This window comes from Protopterus annectens, chromosome 7.part1 (genome assembly GCF_019279795.1).
Source record: "Protopterus annectens isolate FY-2018-M chromosome 7.part1, PAN1.0, whole genome shotgun sequence".
In the NCBI taxonomy this organism is placed as follows: Eukaryota; Metazoa; Chordata; order Ceratodontiformes; family Protopteridae; genus Protopterus; species Protopterus annectens.
The window spans coordinates 144,681,081-144,701,921 of NC_056740.1; the positions used below are offsets into that span (position 1 = coordinate 144,681,081).

Genomic DNA, 20,841 nt, shown 5'->3' on the forward strand with positions numbered 1-20,841 from the left:
CAGACTTCACAGCCTTCAGAAAATGCATAGTAACACAAGACCTTTTATTCTGGCAAGAGCAGTGGTGACAAATAGCCACTCTGGAATATCCCCCTTTGAATTTGTATCCCTGGGATAATAATTTATCCTTTATCATGGCTTAGCTGCAAAATGGTTTGTCACTGTTTCATGGTCACTGTAATGTAATTGATCAATGTAGGGCCTATCTTATACATTTATAAGCACTCCTTTATCCATGAATGTGGGATGCTGTCAAATGTTTTTTGCAATCTATCCATGCCATACTTAGATTCTTCCCCTTTTTACAATTCACCATTATAACTTTATTTAACAACAAATGATCTTTTGCTCGTTAACAAAGTTTGCAGACGACTGCAAACTGGGAGCCATTATTGAATCCCCAAATGATGTGGATATTCTACAAAAGGGCCTTACAGAAACAGAAGCTTGGTATCAGAGCCATGGGCACAAACTCAGTGTCAAGAAATGTATAGTTATCCCCTTTGGGAAAAACCATGTACCCATGAATTCCCACATAGGTGGCAGTAAACTAAACACCGAAAGTGTGATAAGAGACTTAGGGGCACAGGTGGACAGTGGTCTCACCTTCGATAACCACATCGCCACAACAGTCACAGAATCCTTCTATGTGGCACACCTCATCACTAAGGGCTTTTCATCCAGAAAAAAGGAGGTCATTGTCCCACTGTACTCATCCCTCATTAGAACCATTAGAACCATTATAGAACACAATGCCCTGTTTGGTATGTACCGCTCAAGACATCTGCAAAAACTGTTAATGGGAGATCGTAGGTTTACCCCGGGGGTCATCTCTGTGTCACTACTAGACAGAGGCACAGTAAACTAATCCTATTATGTAAGGGGGTCTTCACTGTGTCACTACTAGACAGAGGCACAGTATTCTAAATCTATTCTGTACACTTTTGTACCATTACATGGGGTGGTGAAAGCCACATCACTATGGCTAGGCTTATAAATGCCCCAGGGCAGATAGCCTAGTACTAAACTATGAAACTATGAAACTAAACTGGAAAGGCTTCAGAAATACCTCACTAAAAGAATCACAGGTCTAAAGCAGATGCCCTATGCTGACCATCTAAAAAAACTCCAGCTATACTCTGTTGCATATCGTCTAGTCAGAGGCAATCTCTGCTTAATATATAAGGTCATGTCAAACCCAGAGCTGTTGGACATGCTACATGTAAAGAAATCCCAATCCCTCAGAGCCACACGCTCCAGGGATCTAAACCTTGTCATCACAGTGAACAAAATATGCTGGAGGGATAGGTTCCTGACCCAGAGACTCCCCATACTCTGGAATAGACTGCCCATACATGTCAAGCAGAGCGCCTCTTTGTCCCTCTTCAAAAGGAACCTTGATGATTGGACGGGAGATAGGAAATTCACCCCAGGGATCACGTCAGTCTCCCTTCTAGACAGGGGTCCAGGGAAGTAAATATTGTGAGAAGAAATAGCCAGGGAATTGTTATGGCTAGGCTTGTATATGCCCTCGGGCCGATAGCCTAGTACCAACCTATGAACCTATGACACTCTTTTATTACACTTTTGTTAAACTGCCATAATTGAGTTTTCTTCTAAATGACAATATAATCTGTTGGCATCAATTCCACTATATAGTTTACACATCATCAGAAGGCAAATTATTGATCTATGGTTTTTAGGATAGCTTGCAGGTTCACTCTTAAGGAGGAGTATTTTTTTTTTATTTTTTGTTAACTAGGTTGGTGTCTGCTCAGAATGTGCACATAAGACATTCTTACTCAGGGCTAAATCTTGTAAAGATGTTAATACTTTTAGGGAGAAGTTAGGTACTGCATCTGAGCCTGGGGTATTCCATTTAAGAGCTTTTCTTAATTTTGTTTAAATTTCTCTGGCCTTTACTTATCCCATTTCTTAATATGTATATTTGAACTTCTTACTATTTCTTTTACTTCTATCCATTTAGCATCTTTGCTATGTTCAATAGGTATTTCTCCAAAATGTGTCTATTTCTTCTTTTTTGGTGGTGTTTCTTTTGCTTTTGTTGTTTCCCAATTCTGGGTCATCAATGAATTGCTTATTTTGTATTTTTCCTTTATATTTATTTGCGTAGCTTCTAAATTGTTCTGCCTGTGCTAATATCTTTAGTTCATTATTTGCAATAGTGTATGATAGATCCTGGTCTGTTTCTAATACTGCACATTGGTGTCTATCTTTCTAAGTATTTTTGTTGATCTGTACCATCTTCTATACTCTTCTAACAATGACCCTTTTTGACTTAAGTGCTTGATAATTTTCTCTATTCAAGGCTTCCATACTGGCATTTGATGTCTTCCCTTCCTTTCTCTTGTTACTCTATGTTTTTGTGGTAAGGCTTTATCTGTTATTAATTTAGCTGCACAGTTAAAATAGCCTATTTACTTCTGTTATATCACAAGATTTTTTGTTAACAGACTTGATTTCTGTGTTCATTTGTTTTATCAGACTCCTAACATTTTGGGTCGTATTGACTTTCTGTACTCTATTTCTTTCATCACTCTTAATATGTCTAACCATCTCTATTAAGTGATGCAACTCTTCCCTTGGACAATTTTCTTCTAAACTGAGAGCACATTCTTTGTTCTCTGTTTCCTGCAGGCATTCTACAGAATCTTCCAGAATATCATCCTGTGACATATACTCTTCAGCAGCATCCTGTGGCATCTATTGCTCTTTTATATGGGAACTCACTGGCCTATCACTCCACAACATTGGCTGCATCAGAGTTGCCACTGTTTACTGCTCCTTCACTTGCTGTGCATCTTCAAATGAACTACCGAAGGCTCCAAAGTATCTTCATATGTTAAGTGATCAGATGCTTCCCATTTCACCTGTTTCACCTTAATTTGTGGACTCATTGTTCCATCTTGTTGTAACGTTACCAGAGTTGGATAACATGCATTCCCACATTCATGTTAGTGGTCAGGTCATGCTGGGATGTCTGTGTGCACGCGTAGTGTGTGTGTGTGTGTGTGTGTGTGTGTGTGTGTGTGTGTGTGTGTGTGTGTGTGTGTGTGTGTGAGTTTATGTAGAGGTATGAGTGTTGTAAGGTGAGTGCTTTTGTTTCTGTGTGTGTGTCTGTTTGCCTGTGAGGTCACAGTTTGGGGGTTAGTTAGGGGATAGACAGAGTAAGTGTGTATATATGTATATGTATAGTTGAGTATGTCTGTGAGTACAGTCATGTGAGCGGATGTCATACCTCCACATTTCCACAGAACAACATGCAAATCTTGCAACATTAGGGGAACATTAGACACCAGGGAAACTCTATATAGTGCATCCTAAAGGTGCTTAAAAACATTAGAAACATGTACCAGTAACACTCACACACACTGTGTTAGTCCTCTGTGTCACCACTAGACACTAGGAATACCTCTAAAATATTATCTACATCATTGTTAATAAAAGAAATAAACAAATAAATAAATAAAGTAAAGGGGGGGGTCCAAACCTCACACCCTTGACACAGAAAGCAACTTTTCAAGCAGGAGCCTTAACCCATATAGCAGGGTATGTTTTATATATTAATAAGTATGAAAGTCTAATATCTGGCATTATTCGAAAATTGTAAGTATCCATGAATTATGAGGCACAGGGCACTTATAAAATGCAACAGCATGAGTCTCCTGCAAAATCAGTCACAGTTGAGAGGGATTGAGGTGCGTCCACATGGGGGGATCAGGAGCGGCTTTAAATCAACTGGTGCCCTAGGCAAAAGGGTTCCATGGCACCCCTTACCACACCATCTGGTACCCCCATCCTGGTCTAACTACACCAAATAAATACTGGAAAAGCATCCCTACTACAGCGGTGCCCTAGGCAGCTGCCTAGTTGGCCTATGCCTAAGGACGGCTGGGGGGGATGCTTCAATACAAAGTCAGACATTAAATGACACCAGGGAGAATAATAAAACTATTATTGGATCTCACTTGAAATATTAAAAGAGAAATAGGTACAGCAAGAGAATGCACTTTATGATCAATAAGAAGCATGAAACTGATGTCTGGTATTGCTGACTGAATGACTGATTTGTGAGGGCAGGGACAAGGATAAGAAGAGACATCAAGGATATTCTGTCAGCCCAGGGACAGGTAAGAGGTATGTTGGTGCGTGTGTGTGTATCTGAATGTGCGCATGTGTGTTAGAGAGTGAATGGGGACATGTGCCAACGCAATGCATGGGCCAGCAGTGCTGCAGAAAAGTGCTGATTTGCACTTGTGGTAGTTAAAGGCAAATTTGAGGCATGCAAATTAAAAACAATGAGGTATCTTTTATTGCAGGTAACACATCTCTGAATCCTATTTTTCTGCATCATGGAAACAGTTCCTTTTGGCTGCAGCTCTTACAACCAGTGGTGGAATTCTTTCTGAATCCATAGGAATGTATTTCCTTTTTGCTCAGAAATGAACTGTTTGGTCCTCCATCTGAGATGGGAATCAGGTCCATTCATTCCTCAAGCAGGGTAAAACTCTAGAGACCTTTCATTCTCTGCATGACGTTACAGCCTTTTCAGCTCATTTAGTCCCAAGAGGCAAGATTTTGGAGCTAGAGACTAGGCCACGCTACCAAATCATGGAATCCCCCCCTTTACTTACCCTACTCCTCCCCACAGCAGCCATGACTTGTGCTACATGCTGCTACTACCTAGCTGAGCTATTGTGCACTCTTGAATAAGTCTTCCTTGCTTCCATTCAGTGTGGAGTCACTTGGCCATACCTATGTTACCAAATGTACCAATATACTCTTGTGCAGGTGTCTGGCAGTAGGGTTAAATCACCACCTTCTGCCCAGAAGGGGCAAATCAACGAATGCTGCTCATGTTCACTGCCGCTGTCTACCTCTTCAGCTTACCGTGGCACTATTCAAAGCCCTGAAACACAGACTATCTGCAGCATTGTCAGGGTTTACTCTATGTAACGCAGCTGGACTCATTCCCATTTTTCTAGTTTGTTTTCTAACATAATGTTGATTGATAGAGTTTTTTTTGGCCTGCTGAATATAATTATGCATTTACTGATTTTTTTTTTTTTTTTTTGCATTTCAATAGCATAACATCAGATAACAACATAAGATTTACCTGCCATTCTTGGTTCACTTTGGTAATTTTAATGCTGGATTTCTGTATACTCCAGTGGCAGGAGTAAGGCAAGCAGTCCTCATTAATATTTATTCATTCCACTTTGGTTAGCTTCTTTACTTCATTTTCTTACTCATAATTGACCCATTCACTGATTCTGATGTAAGAGGGTCACACCCCTCAAGAAGTTATTGGTTATTCTTTCCTGCTTTAATTGTTTGTATTAATTTGTTTGTTCCCTTGGATGGTACAAAACACATCTACATCCAATTCATTTGATTACTGATCCTGTTAAGAAGATTTGTAATATTGTATAAGTACATAATTTGTTGAAATTAGCAATCATTAATCTAGTGTGAAAAAGTTCAATTAAGACAAGAGTATTCCTGTTTTTGAAGGCTGTCCTTGTCAGTCCAATAATTTGTGTTTGACAATAGCCACACAGTCACATTATTTCACATGTGGTTGTGAAGTGGTGTTTCTCAATATACTGACAAATGACAGAATCTAAGCATAAGACCAACATTCCTTAATACCCAGAAAAGGTAGGACAGCCACCATTACAATTTTTCACCATCATGACCCCCCAGCTATCCAGGCCTCCACTGCCTAGATACTAACCATGCTTGTGTTTTTAGCATTAAAAAGGGAAACATCCTCTTGACCATTGCACCAATCTGAATTCCTGTAATCTCTCACACTTTGTGCACAACATATACAGCTATACTGCACTATATACAGTTGTTTTCTTTACAGGACAATGAAGAAGCTCTTCTGTCATACTCTTGCTTATATATATAGATATATATATATATATATATATATATATATATATATATTTACAGATTTTATATATATATATATATATATATATATATATATATATATATATATATATATTTACAGATTATATATATCTATCTATATATATATATATTTACAGATTTTATATATCTATCTATATATATATATATATACAGATTTATATATATATATATATATATCTATATCTATATATAGATATATATATATATTTACTGATTATATATATATATATATATATATTTACAGATTATATATATATATATATATATATATATATATATTTACAGATTTTATATATCTATCTATATATATATTTAGATTTTATATATATATATATATATATATATATATATATATATATATATTTACAGATTATATCTATCTATCTATATATATATATATATATATATATATATATATATGCATATCTTTTTATTTATTTAATTTTATTTATTGCGTGTGGTTCTGTTCTTGGTAGGACATGGTTTGTTTAACTTTACATCTTATCTAGTTAACAATCCTACAAAGGAATGAATAAAAAATAAATAGAACAGTCTACTACAAAATAATTTTCAACAGGTAAGACCCACTAACTAGAACAATCATCTGCTTTACAGTGGGAGAGCAAGACGGGGAATGACCTAAGAAACTTGGCTTGTTTAAGCATTTGACTCAGCGTTATGATGTGTGTAAGTACTAGTAAGTAGTACAAGATGAAGCTTGCTATTATCTCACAGCCTTAACCACTTAGATCTCTACTTTCCAGACATTTAAAAAAGCTTTTTAATCACACATAGCTCTGTCTCCTCTTTGCAACAGTGTCAGGTGCATTATGGAGTTTCTAAGTAACTTACTGCCTTAAAACAAGTGTTATAATGTCAGACACATAATTCACCAAGTGACAATTGCAACTGTTAGTGGGATAAGCTGTAGAAGTTCCATTTAAGTGAATAAACGTAACCTATGCATGTACTACATCTCGGTGTTGAATGAAACCTCATGTAGTAAACTTGTCATTTTCTTTTATAATTGTTTCCTATAGTTCACACAAGGTGAGTAATCAGTATGCAAAAGAATGAGTGACTATACAAACCAAATAAAATAATGTAACTCCTAGGAAGATTAACCTTGCATGTGTATTAAAAGAAAAATCATGAGACAAGACACAAACCTGAATTACAAAAAAGAAGTTATGTCTTACCATAATGTTCTATATGCGTTGTAGATCTTCATTTATTCTTGACTGATGGGGTGCGGTTCTGATCCTCAGAACTCATCCGACCGTTATATAGCCTGCGTCAGCCAGAAAGCTCTCAAGCTAGTAGTCTACTCATAATGCCCCTCTCTGCATTACCTCAGATCGGGTTTGCAAAATTACAGAAGAAAAGAAGGAAACTAATTCCAAATAAGGAAGCCATGTCCAAGGAAAAACCTAACAGGAGACCCAGGACAATAGGTCGCTCCACCGGGAATCCACAGAAGGGGGAAAGGAGGGTGGGACACCAAGAATACATGAAGATCGACAACACAGATGGAACATTATGGTAAGACATAACTTCTTTATCTGATGTTGTCAGTCTTCATCTATTCTTGACTGATGGGACAGAGTCCCCAGCTACTTTACATCTTGTGTGGCCCTATGGAAGGATATTCCTGAGAACCATAGAACCAAAGGCTGCTCTTCTCCTGGAGACCAGGTCCAATTTGTAATGAGTAATAACGGTATGCGGAATAGCCTAATTCGCTGCTTCTGCTCATAATTCACTCATGGAAGCTTTAGAATGGAAGACAGCTGAAGTAGCCATAGATCTAGTGGAATGTGCCTTCACTGGTCGTGGAATTGTTAGGTCCTTCTTGTTATAAATGAAGGAAATACAATCTCTTAACCATTTTGACAAGTTAATCTTAGAGACAGATTTTCCTAAGGTTGCACTAGAGAAAGAAACAAATAATTGGTCTGACCTCCTAATTTCTTTAGTTCTGTTGAGATAGAAACAATTGTCTGTGAACATCCAACAGGTGTAAGAAATATTCACCTTTATTAGAAAAATTTGGAAAGAAGACAGGTAAGTCTATAGTCTGATTAATGTTGGACTCTGAGATTACCTTTGGAAGAAAGGATGGGTTAGCCCCGAGTGCAAAACTATCCCTATGGAAAATCCAGTAAGGGGGGCTTAAACATAAGGCTTGCAATTCAGAAACTCATCTCACAGATGTGACAGCTATAAGTAAAAGTGTTTTCCAAGACAGAAACTTCAAGTCACAAGTAGCCGCTGGTTCAAAAGGAGAAGCTACCAGAGACTGCAAAACAATAGTTAAGTCCCATGGTGGTAGAGGGTCCTTAAATGGGGGCTTTAAGCAGAAAGTTCCCTTGAGGAAGACCTTACAAAGTCTGTGAGACATTAAAGGCAGATCTCTGAAACCATTGTGAAAGTAACAGAAGGCTGCTAGATTGACCTTAACAGTGGAAGCAGAAGCTCCCTCACCAAAAAGAATTGGCAAAAATTCCAAAACGTTTTCCACTGGGGCTGAAAAAGGGCCGAGGCCATTGTCAAATCCCAGATTGAAAATCTCTTCCATTTACTGAGATAGAGATTCCTGGTGGATGGTTTATGGGATGACAGTAAGATTTTTCGTACTGGGGATGGAATATCATAATGCCTGGTAACTAATGGAATTGGCGGAACTAGCCGGCTAGCTTAAGACTTTGAAGATTGGGATGCACCAGTCCCTTAGGGAGAGATAGAATTTCTGGAACTGGGTCCAGAATCCATGGATGGTGACCAAGATGAGGCCATAGGAAGGGAAACCAAACTTGTCAAGGCGAGAAGGGTGCAATGAGTATTACTTTGCTTCTCAGCCTGGATATTTTCTTGAGGAAAAGAGGGATTAGAGGGAAGTGGGGAAAGGCATAAAGGAGACCCAGGGGCCAACTGAGGAGAACAGCGTCTCTCAGGGACTCCCCCTGTGGGGGGATTAGGGCAAAATAGCTTTTGCACCTGTTGTTTTGGGGTGATGCAAAAAGGTTGCAGCAAGGCTGGCCCCAGCAATGAAAGATCTTCTTTGCTACCTTGGGATTGAGATACCACTCATGAGGCAGTAGAATACATCTCCTTAATTTGTCCGCTATCATGTTTGAACTCCCTGGGATGTGCATTACTATCAGAACGCGGTCAGAGGCAATGGCCCATTGTCACACTCAGAGGGCTTCTCGACACAAGGGATAGGATTTTGTTCCACCTTGTTTGTTTATGTACCAGACTATGAACACATTGTCTGATTGAATCACAGTTATTCCCTGAGGTAGGGCAGAATGGAATGCTTGCAACACTAGTAGCACCGCCCTCAGCTCCAGAACATTGATTATGCAGATTGGTCTCTATCGGGAACCAAGTGCCTTGGACTATCTTTCCCAGATAATGCCCCCCACCCCATCTGTGTCACTATGGCCTCGGGTTGAGAAGGGACAAAGGGGTGGCCCAAAAGGATATGATTGGATTCCATCCACCAGGACAGATCCTTTCTGCAGCGGCTTGTAATGAGTATGGGATGGTTCATTGGATGGGTTAGAATGGACCATTGATTGGCAAGAAGCCACTGTAGTAATTTCACATAAAATCTTGCTAGTGGGACCTGAGTGACAGCCGCTGCCATGGACCCTAATGCTTGAAGCACTAGCCCAGCTGGTACTTTATTTGAACCCAGAAGGGAATGAACTTGAGATCTTATTTTCTGCAGCTTGTGGGGAGGCAGAGAAGCCATACAAGAGAGAGTATTGAGATGAGCTCCAATAAATTCCACATTCTTAGAGAAGGTCAGTTGAGACTTTATAAAATTAACTGTGATTTCTAGCTGCAGGACCTATTGTATGGTGAGATCTGTTGCCTGAAGCAGTAGACGCCTGGTGGAAGTGGTGATCAGCCAATCGTTTAGATATGGAAACATCTGAAATATGTGCAGTCTCAAGTGAGCTGCTACTTCTGCCATACATATAGTGAACATCCTGAGGGCTGTGGTGAGACCAAAGGCCATCAGCCTGAACTGATACTGACTGGCTCCCAGCTGGAAGCAGAGAAACCTTCTCGAGCATTTGTCCATTTTTATGTGGTAGTATGTGTCTTGAAGGCCTATAGAGCACATCCAATCATTTTTCTTTAAAAAGGGAAGTACTGACTGAACCATGACCATCCAGAATTTGGACTGTTGAACAAAATTGTTTAGAATGTTGAGATCCAGAACTGGCCTCCAGTCCCATGTCTCTTTTGGCACTAAAAAGAATCTTGAGCAAAATTCAGATCCTATCTGTTCTGTTGGGACTTCTTGGATGACTCTTTTTTCTACCAGCTTTTGTATTTCCAAGGCTGCTTGATCCCTCTGACTGGGTGGAACATTGCGGAGTCTTATTCGAGTTCTTGGATAAAAAATGAAAGGAATAAGATACCATCTGGAAATAATTCTTAGCACTCTGTCATTATTTGTTGCCAGGCGGTTGGGTGCAGATAAAATCTGCCCCTGACTGCCTCCAGAGGCAAGTAATTGGGCCTCCTTTCAGGAGCACTGATAGGGTTGGCCAGAGAAGGACTCTCTGGAACCCTGGTTCTGCGGGCCACCTCTGCCTGTAGGACAGCGTCTTCCATTGGAACTCCCCCCCCTCTGCCCCGAGAGGAGTCTGTACCACATGTGTCCAGGAAAGGCCTCTGAGACTTCTTGAACCACATCTTCCCACTCCTTTGATTCATGGAATAGGCTCATTGGGGAGCAGAAAAACATATTCCCACTGCAGACAGGGTCTTTCCATCCTTCTCACACCTGGATAGAGTTTTCTTAACTTTGGGGGCAAACAGGGAGGATCCATCAAAGGGTGCAATGAAGAAGGAAGACTTGAATGGCTCTGCAAACTCACAGAGACACATCCAAGCATGTTATCAAATAGCAATGCCTGAACCTGCTGACCTGGTCACCCTTTCGGCTGCATGTGCAATTAGCATCATGGACTAATTTGAGATAGACTCCAGGATAGCTAACTAGGAGGCCACTTTTTGTTGGACCCCCTTGGCTACAGTTCCTGCTAGGGTATCTGACAGCTTCTTGACCAGATCCCTCTGGAGCCTATTAAAATGTGCCAAAAAATTTAAGGACCTAATGGTAAAGAGCAATGATGCATAAACCCACTTCCCAAATTTGTCCATCGCCCTAGATTCCCGGTTAGGGAGATGTACAGTGGAACTTTCCTCATCCAGTTCCTTTTTAGTGGTAGCCACTACCACCATGGCATCTACTGCTAACCCTTTCGCCCAGTGCTGATGACCCTTGTGAGTGGACAATATTTTATCTGGTCTCCGGGGAACTGGTTCTATCCAGTCCAGAGCCTTCCAAGCCCACTGAGCGATCAGTTTAATGAGATCCTCAGCAGGAGGATTCATCCAGGAAGTACACTGGTGAGTTCCAAAGGCCTGCAAGTACACAGACTCTTCGGAGGAAGGGTCTTTGGGCTTCTGGTCACCACTCTGTTTAAGGATCTTCAGGATGTCTCCAAAGAAGACATCTTCTGGGGGTGACTGGGAGGAACCCTCCCCATCACTGAAATCCGTGTTCTCAGTGACGGAATCTTCAGGGGAGTCTAGGTGTTTCCGCTTACACAACTTCTTCCAAGGGGCCTCTTCAGTGGGAATATCAGGAGAGGACTTGGAAGAGGGGTGACCCTTGGTCTGTATGTCTTGCATCCTTGGAGCTTGCTGTCCAGACATGGAGATTGGTGGTAGGTCTGGGTAAGCGGGGGTCAAGGGGTGAGACACAGGAGCCACCTAGGAAGAAGCAGGGGCCAAGGCTCTCTCCATAGCTCGGAAGGCAGACTCCCCAAGGAGGGATGGGAGCCCCAAACCAAGACAGGCAAACTCAGAACTGGGGTCACACCCCAACCTGAGAGACCTACCTGCAGAGCCAGAGCTGAGGAAGGGCCCACAGCCATCACAGTCTGAAGTGGTAAGATCTGCTCCAAATAAAAAACAGGAGCTGACTCTAACCCTCCAAATCCAACGGTGGAGGCCCGATCCCAGAGACTCATCAGTTCCAAAGGCACCGAGAGAGTCAGAGCCGTGCCTGGAACCGAAGACAAGTAGGATATCTGCACCAAGACCACAGGAGTCTGTGTGGATGGTGTCAAGAGCTCTAAAGCCTGTGAAGAGGTCAGAAGAGGAATATATATGGGAGTACTGGGAGAGAATTCCCCTGCCCCAGGAGGGGGAGATGGCTGAGAAGATGGAGGAAGACCCCTAGCTGTCAGAAGCTGCTCTACCAACCTCACCATATCAACTTCAGAAAGACTCCTGGTGGAGTGAACGGACAACCCCAAGGGAGACTGAGGTCTCTCTATGGAGGGGCTAGGGAGCTGACCTAGAAAGGGGTTAATGGATGGTGACTATGTAGTCCTGGGTGCCAAGGAAGATTCAGTCTTCGGCACTGGGGCAGAGGGTAAGAGCTGCTGTGCCGCAGGAGATGTTGGTACCAACATGGCAAATAAAACAGTCAGTGCCGAGGCAGAAGTTATTGCTGGAATCGGTGTCGTAGTCGGTGTTGATGGCACAGAGGAAGATGCTGGTGCCAAGGAGTCAGAGCGTTCCAAAATCTTTGGAACCTTGGATTTCAGTTCAGAAGAGGAACCAGTCAGGGGGTGTTTATGTTTTTTAGATGTCGGTGCTGATGGAGATGTCGGCACTGAACAAGTAGATTTTGCACCAGAAGCCTGGGGAGACTGGTCGGCCTTGGACAAAGCTTCCTCGAAAGGGGTCTTAAGAAGCCCTTTAAGGATTAATTTGTTTCTATGCTCCACCAGAGCTCTATTACTGAAGAACAGGCAGACAGAGCACCCTACATCAAGATGAGAAACTCCCAAGCAGTACACACATTTTTCATGACCGCCCATATTTGGCATTTTCCTGCCACAGTCCTGACACTGTTTAAACCCAGGGTTGACCTTGGTTTATCTGCCATTTTAAGACTAGAAAGGGCAAAAAAAAATCAAGAAATACAAAATTGCTCAGTTTTTGAAAGGAAAGAAACCTGCCAATGATGGTAGGAGAGATTATCAATGGTACAGGAAAAGTTAGAAAGGGAAACTACCAACCATGGTAGGCAGAATATACCCAAGGCTACAGGTTAAGGAAAGTAGCACTCACATGAAGAGAAAGGGTAGACACGGATCAATTATTTCTATTAGTGAAATGGAATAAAGTTATAAAAGTACTTAGCTGCGAGAGAGAGGCCGACGCGTCTTTTCTATAAGAGCGGCAAACGAGATCTGATGTAATGTAGAGATGGGCATTATGGGTAGACTACTAGCTCGAGAGTTTTTTGACTGCCGGGGGCTGTATAATGGCTGGATCAGTTCCGAGGGTCAGAACCATAATTCATCAGTCAAGAATAGATGAAGATTGTCAACATCAGATCCACCCTTTACAAAAGCAGTCCTTTTTCCACACTTACTAAATCTGTCATCTTATCATATCTGAAGCCAAGGATGCAAACAGAAAAGAAGCATAAGTTATTAATCTATATTTTTGGATGTTTGATATTAAAGAAACAACAACTACAACTGTTTATCAAGACTAAATCCTAACTGGGATAAATAGCATGTAAATGCAATGATAAAAAAACTATCCATCCATTCTCTTGTTTATGAAGAGGGTCAGGTATGGGATTTATGCTTCTGGGAAATGAAAACATCAGTAATATATACCATAGATAATTCTGCTTTTAAGTTAGAATATACAACTCTAACTTCCCTAAAAGTTACACATGACCACAACTGTCTTTGCATAAATCATATTTATGAAAGACAGATTTTCAAACTTCTTACACCATAACTTGTGTTTCTGAGATATTTCAGAAATGACAGCCACCCCAGACACATACAAATGTATTTCACTTGATTTAGCTTTTAGGTATGTATGCCACACCAGGCATTAGTGATTTGCTTTCAAGAGAAACATAGAATTTCAGTCCAATTAAATTATTTTTCAATGCATATAGTATAGGAAGAAATAAAAGTTAACAAATTTAAATCATTATTCATGGGATACATTTTACTACTGCCATTCCCTTTGGTATCAGATCACAAAGAATGCTGCTTTCTGAATGTGCATAACCTGCTGCTTACAAAGTTAATACCCAAGAACAGCCTGAGAAATTAAAAGCATTTTAGGAAATCAGGAATAACATCAAAGAAGCAAAGTCCATACTGGACATTATAGAGAACTGATTTCCTCAGGTCACAGAGAACTGTGCTTCCATTTTAAGAGTTTTAGAAAAGACACTTTAATCACCAAATGGGGTTAAAAGTTTAAATAGTCTCTAGCATAGTACTATGTATACTGTTATGGCATCTAGCTTACTTTTACACTTATTTGGGGCTCCAGTTTTTCCATCTCCTGGTCTCCAAGGCTGATCATTATACAGTGGTGCACACTTTTCACAGTGATCACCTTCTGTGTTGTGTTGGCACACACACTTCCCATACATCTAAAAAAATAAAAAATACCCATGTCACAAACTTTAGTATATTTCAACATGCATTGCATATTGTTAACAAAATAATAAAAAAATCAAAGGAAAAAGTTGAAGGTTAAAAGAAAATTAATTCAATTTCTTTGCAAACAAACAAACAAACTGCTGAAGTATACAGTAAGCTAAACAACAATATGGTTATATTAGGCATAAAGGCAATACTTGTCTCTGTTTTTTATATGTTGATAAACTAATAACAGCACCTTCACTGGAATCACAAATGTACTCCAACAGCTAATGTTACTTTATTTCTAATTTCTTCTTTAAATCTTTTTATTATTCTTATTCGTCGTGTAGCTATCATAAAGTCATTATTAACAGATTTTATATTAACATCCACAAGAATATCAACATTCCTGTTTTATATGACAGGTGAAGCACATCAAAACTAAATTACTTGCTTTAGGTTAGATCATTTACAAGTCAGAAATGATAATATTCAAAAAACAGGCTTCAGTTTCACAACAAAGCGCCCTAAACACATTTCTATACTCATCTACTGCAGTGAGAAGCCTGGTTTTGATGGTTCTGTTATATAATGGGACAATGGCTGTTTAAAATAAAATATCATAAGATGTTAAAAAAACGTTATATGATATAAAGGAGCGAGGAAGACAAGAATGTATCTAATGAAAAGAAACAGATTTTATGAGTAGGTATAAAGAAGCGAGGAAGACAAGGAGGTATTGCTATGTAAACTAATTCATAAAGACAGAAAAATGAAGTTGTTAGTACCAATGTTGCTTAGCTACACAGAAAATACAACTGCACGTAAAATACTTAATTAAAGCAGTAGCTCCTCAATGAATGGTCACTGTAATAGTAAATGATAATATTGTTTTATCGAACTCAACAGCAGCACTTGAATCAGCATCAGCAGCATCATATACACATTTTAGTCTATGTAGTTTTATCTTATCAACAACCCAGTCACTGGGGATGCACAAACCAGTGCATTTCTTTGTGCCGGTCCCAAGCCCGGATAAATGGGGAGGGTTGCGTCAGGAAGGGCATCCGGTGTAAAATTCTGCTAAATCATACATGTGGACAACAGTACAGATATACATACCGGATTGGTCGAGGCCCAGGTTAACAATGACCTCCACCAGTACTGTTGGCCAACAGGGTGCTGGTGGAAATTGGGCTACTGTTGATCGAAGGAGGAGAAGAGGAGGAAGGCATGCCTAAAGGCAGGTAAAGGCTAGGACTGTGGTAGTGAGGGTTGGAACTTTGAATGTTGGCAGTATGACTGGTATAGGGAGAGAGCTAGCTGATATGATGGACAAAAGGAAGGTTGGTATATTGTTTGTGCAAGAGACCAGATGGAAGGGGAGCAAGGCTAGGTGTATCAGAGGCGGGTTCAAATTGTTTTATCATAGTGTGGATGGGTGGGGAAATGACATACAGTTATCCTGAAGGAAGAGTATGCTAAGAGTGATTTGGAGGTGAAAAGAGTGTCGGACAGAGTGATGTTTATGAAGATGGAAATTGATGGTGTAATGATGAATGTTGTTAGTGCATATGCTCCACAAGTTGGGTGTGCAATGGAGGAGAAAGAAAAATTTGGAGTGAGTTGGATGAAGTGGTGATGACTACCCAAGTATGAGAGAGTGGTGATTGGAGCAGATTTCAATGGGCATGTTGGTGAAGGGAACAGAGGGGATGAGGAAGTGATGGGTAGGTATGGTGTTAAGCAAAGGAATGCAGAAGGTCAGATGGTAGTGGATTTTGCGAAAAGGATGGACATGGCTGTGATGAATACGTATTTTAACAAGAGGGAGGAGCATAGAGTGACATACAAGAGTGGAGGAAGATGCACACAGGTGGATTATATCTTATGTAGAAGAGCCAGTCTGAAGGAGATTGGAGACTGTAAAGTGGTGGTAGGGGAAAGTGTAGTTAGGCAGCATAGGATGGTGGTTTGTAGGATGACATTGGTGATCAAGAAGATAAGGAGGAGTGTGAGGGCAGCACCAAGGATCAAATGGTGGAAATTGAAAAAGGGTAATTGTGAGGTGGAGTTGAGGGAAGAGTTAAGACAGGCACTGGGTGGCAGTGAACAGTTACCGAATAGCAGGGTAACTACAGCAGAGCTAGTAAGGGAGATGGCTAGAAAGGTGCTTGGTGTGACATCTGGAAAGAGGAAGGAGGACAAGGAGACCTGGTGGTGGAATGAGGAAGTACAGGAGAGTCTACAGAGAAAGAAGTTGGCAAAGAAGAAGTGGGATTGTCAGAGAGATGAAGAACTTAGAGAGGAGTATAAGGAGATGAGGTGCATGGCAAAGAGAGAGATGGCGAAGGCTAAGGATAAGGCGTATGAAGAGTTGTATGAAAGGCTGGACACTAAGGAGGGAGAAAAGGACCTGTACCAACTGGCTAGACAGAGGGACCGAGCTAGTAAAGATGTGCAGCAGGTAAGGGTGATAAAGGATAATGAGGGAAATATACTTACAAGCGAGGAGAGTGTTTTGAGCAGATGGAAAGAGTACTTTGAAGGGCTGATGAATGAAGAAAATGATAGAGAGAAGGTTGGATGATGTGTTGATAGTGAATCAGGAAGTGCAACGGATTAGCAAGCAGGAAGTAAGGACAGCTATGAAGAGGATGAAGAATGGAAAGGCTGTTGGTCCAGATGACATACCTGTGGAAGCATGGAGGTGTTTAGGTGAAATGGCAGTGGAGTTTTTAACTAGATTGTTTAATGAAATCTTGGAAAGTGAGAGGATGCCTGAGGAATGGAGAAAAAGTGTTTTGGTACAATTTTTAAGAATAAGGGTGATGTGCAGAGCTGTAGTAACTACAGAGAGATTAAAGTGATCAGTCACAGCATGAAGTTATGGGAAAGAGTAGTGGAAGCTAGGTTAAGAAGGGACGTGATGATTCGTGATCAGCAGTATGGTTTCATGCCAGGAAAGCGCACTACAGATGCGATGTTTGCTCTGAGAGTATTGATGGAGAAGTACAGAGAAGGTCAGAAGGAGTTGCATTGTGTCTTTGTGGACTTAGAGAAAGCATATGACAGGGTGCCTAGAGAGGAGTTGTGGTATTGTATGAGGAAGTCGGGAGTGTCAGAGAAGTATGTAAGAGTGGTAAAGGATATATGCAAGGGTAGTTTGACAGCGGTGAGGTCTGCGGTGGGAGTGACAGATGCGTTTAAGGTGGAGGTGGGATTACATCACGGATCAGCTCTGAGCCCTTTCTTATTTGCAATGGTGATGGACAAGTTGATAGACGAGATCAGACAGGAGTCCCCGTGGTCTATGATGTTTGCAGATGACATTGTGGTTTGTAGTGAGAACTGGGAACAGGTTGAGGAGACCCTGAAGAGGTGGAGATATGCTCTACAGAGAAGAGGAATGAAGGTCAGCAGGACTAAGACAGAATATATGTCTGAATGAGAGGGAGAATAGAGGAATGGTGAGGATGCAGGGAGTAGAGGTGGTGAAGGTGGATGAGTTTAAATACTTGGGATCAACAGTTCAGAGTAATGGTGAGTGTGGAAGAGAGGTGAAGAAGACAGTACAGGCCGGATGGAGTGGGTGGAGAAGTGTCAGGAGTGATTTGTGACAGACGAGTACCAGTAAGAGTGAAAGGGAAGGTCGAGGGTAGTGAGACCAGCTATGTTATATGGGTTGGAGACAGTGGCATTGACAAAAAGGCAGGAGTCAGAGCTGGATGTGGCAGAGTTAAAGATGTTAAGATTTGCAATGGGTGTGACGAGGGTGGACAGGATTAGGAATAGGTATATTAGAGGGACAGCCCAGATTAGAAGGTTTGGAGACAAAGCCAGAGAGGCAAGATTACGTTGGTTTGGACATGTGCTGAGGAGGGATGCGGAGTATATTGAGAAAAAGGATGAAGCTGCCAGGTAACAGGAAAAGAGGAAGGCCTAAGATAAGGTTTATGGATGTGGTGAAAGAGGACATGCAGGTGGTTGGTGTGACAGAGCAAGATGCAGAGGACAGGAAGAAATGGAAACAGATGATCCGCTGTGGTGACCCCTAATGGGAGCAACTGAAAGAAGAAGAAGAAGATGAAGAAGAAGAAGTTTTATCTTGTCAACAGCAGAAACCAGTTTCCATGTTCTATGAAGTATAAGTAGTATTAGACAAATATAGCAAGCGAACATACAGGTAAAATCATCTGTTGATTAACAGTGGCGTTAACATTTAGAAAAGTATATATTCACAGCAAGAGAAAACAAGTCTGGTATTTGCAGATTTACAATAGGCTTTCATCAACAGCAGTATTTACAATATTCATAACGGATTTTGATAAATATAACTTACTGTTGTACCAGTGTTCTGGTTCCTTATTCCTTAACCTGTATCCCTGAATCAGGTACACACTGATATATGTTTAAATTGCATTTTTAGCGTGGTCTTAAATTCTGGTAGAGTCCACAGATCTTAACTCAAAGGGTCAGTGGCATACCTCTCAACGTCATGGAGCAAGAAAAGTGGACAAGCCATAAATAACGGGGGGACAAAGGCCCAAAAATAGGGACAATTTTTAAATATTGCTCTTAGAAAGTTGCATTAGCATACATTTTCTAAAGGGTATGATGTCTGAAACTCAAATGTTTGTCTTTATTTTCTGTCTTCAGTCGTCAAAGATTTGCCCTAAAAACAGATTGTAAGAGGGACAGACCAAAAACATGAGACAAAAGTCTGGGCATTCTGTGAAAATCTGTACAATAGAGAGGTATGTCACGTTCCAGGTGGTTGGGACAATTTTTTTGTAAAGACTCTTTCACATGTGGAGGTACCACATCCATCCATTCTGATGAAGTCCAGTCTAACTTTGTTCAAAAGTACTAAACTGGTTTAATAAAAAAGTGTGGAGACCTCCCTCTTGGACTTATTCCTTTTCATTTTTATCAGTTTCTGTGTGTGCTTCAAGTCTTCACTACTGACTCTGAAACCATGGAATATGTAGAAGGTTTCGAAGAAGAACTTTTCACTTGTTTAGTTTTAGATTTGTGAGACTGATCTCCAGATATGGCTTCCCCAAGGGCAGAAGGAAGTAAGCCTTTTAAAATAAGCTTGATTTTCCATTCTACAAGCGCTATTGGGATAAATCCATGGCATATGGAACAATCTTCCTGAAGATGTAACAGTCCCAGACAGTACACACACACATATAGTGTGGGCATCAGACATAAGAAGTTTGTGCCCACATAAAGCAGTTTTTAAACCCAGCAGGGCCTTTTTCCACCATAGTCAAAACTATAAAAGGGCACAGGTAAGTAAGAAGAGATTTTTTTTTAATATAAGACAGAAAAAAGGAAGAAAGAAAAACTACCAGCAATGGTAATAAAAGGGCTACACCAAGTGTAGAAAGAAGAAAAATGTTAAGGGCAGATCATGCCTACTAAACCTGGTTGACTTCTTTGAGACAGTCACCAAGGGCATAGACGAGGGAAAGGTGGTTCACACAGTCTACCTTGACCTCGCCAAGGCTTTCGACACCATTCCCCACTCGGGTATTACAGAAAAACTCACCAGCCTGAACATAAACCTCTACGTCACGAGATAGGTTGCCAACTGGCTTACAGACAGAACTCACACGGTAAGAATAGCGGGCTCCAGGTCCGACTCTAAACAAGTCACAAGTGGTGTCCCACAAGGCTCGGTCCTGGGACCCCTACTGTTTGGCATATACTTCTCGGAAGTACAGGTAAACACAGGAGGACTATGGCTAACCAAGTTCGTCGATGACTGCAAACTGAGAGCCATAAGTGACTCTCCGGCTGACACGGACATCCTCCAAAAGGGCCTTACTGAGACGGACACCTGGTGTCAACGTCATGGCCTTAAGCTAATTGCCAAAAAAATGCATAGTCATCAAATTTGGGAAAAACAAAACACCCACAAATTACCACATAGGTGGCAGCCCCCTTAATACAGAAGAGGTAATAAGAGATCTGGGGACCCAGGTAGATAGTAATCTCTCCTGTGACAATCATATTGCCAGAGTAGTTAGAAAATCCTTCTATGTGGCCCATCTAATTACTAAAGGGTTCACATCTAGAAATAAAGAGGTTACAGTGCCCCTCTACTCATCACTCATTAGACCCATCATAGAGTACAATGCCCAATTTGGGATGTACCTCACAAGACACTTCCAACAGCTGGAAAGACCACAAAAGTACCTCACCAAGAGGATTACTGGCCTCAAACATATGTCCTATGCAGCCCGACTGAAAAAACTCCGGCTGTACTCAGTGGTATATCGCTTTCTCAGAGGTGATCTCTGCCTGACTTACAAAGTTATGTCCAACTCAGAATTGATGGACATGCTCCACCTAAAGAAAT

The 20,841-nt window shown here is 41.0% G+C and overlaps 1 protein-coding gene across 1 annotated transcript in view; it reads right to left on the reverse strand.

Annotated features, from left to right (window-relative positions):
- Positions 1 to 20,841, reverse strand: part of LOC122807660 (netrin-4-like) — a 1,595,546-nt gene that overhangs the window by 903,047 nt on the left and 671,658 nt on the right. The window contains exon 4 of the mRNA XM_044078603.1: positions 14,353 to 14,479. Coding sequence (XP_043934538.1) covers positions 14,353 to 14,479 — 127 coding nt within the window. The remainder of the gene's footprint in view (positions 1 to 14,352; positions 14,480 to 20,841) is intronic.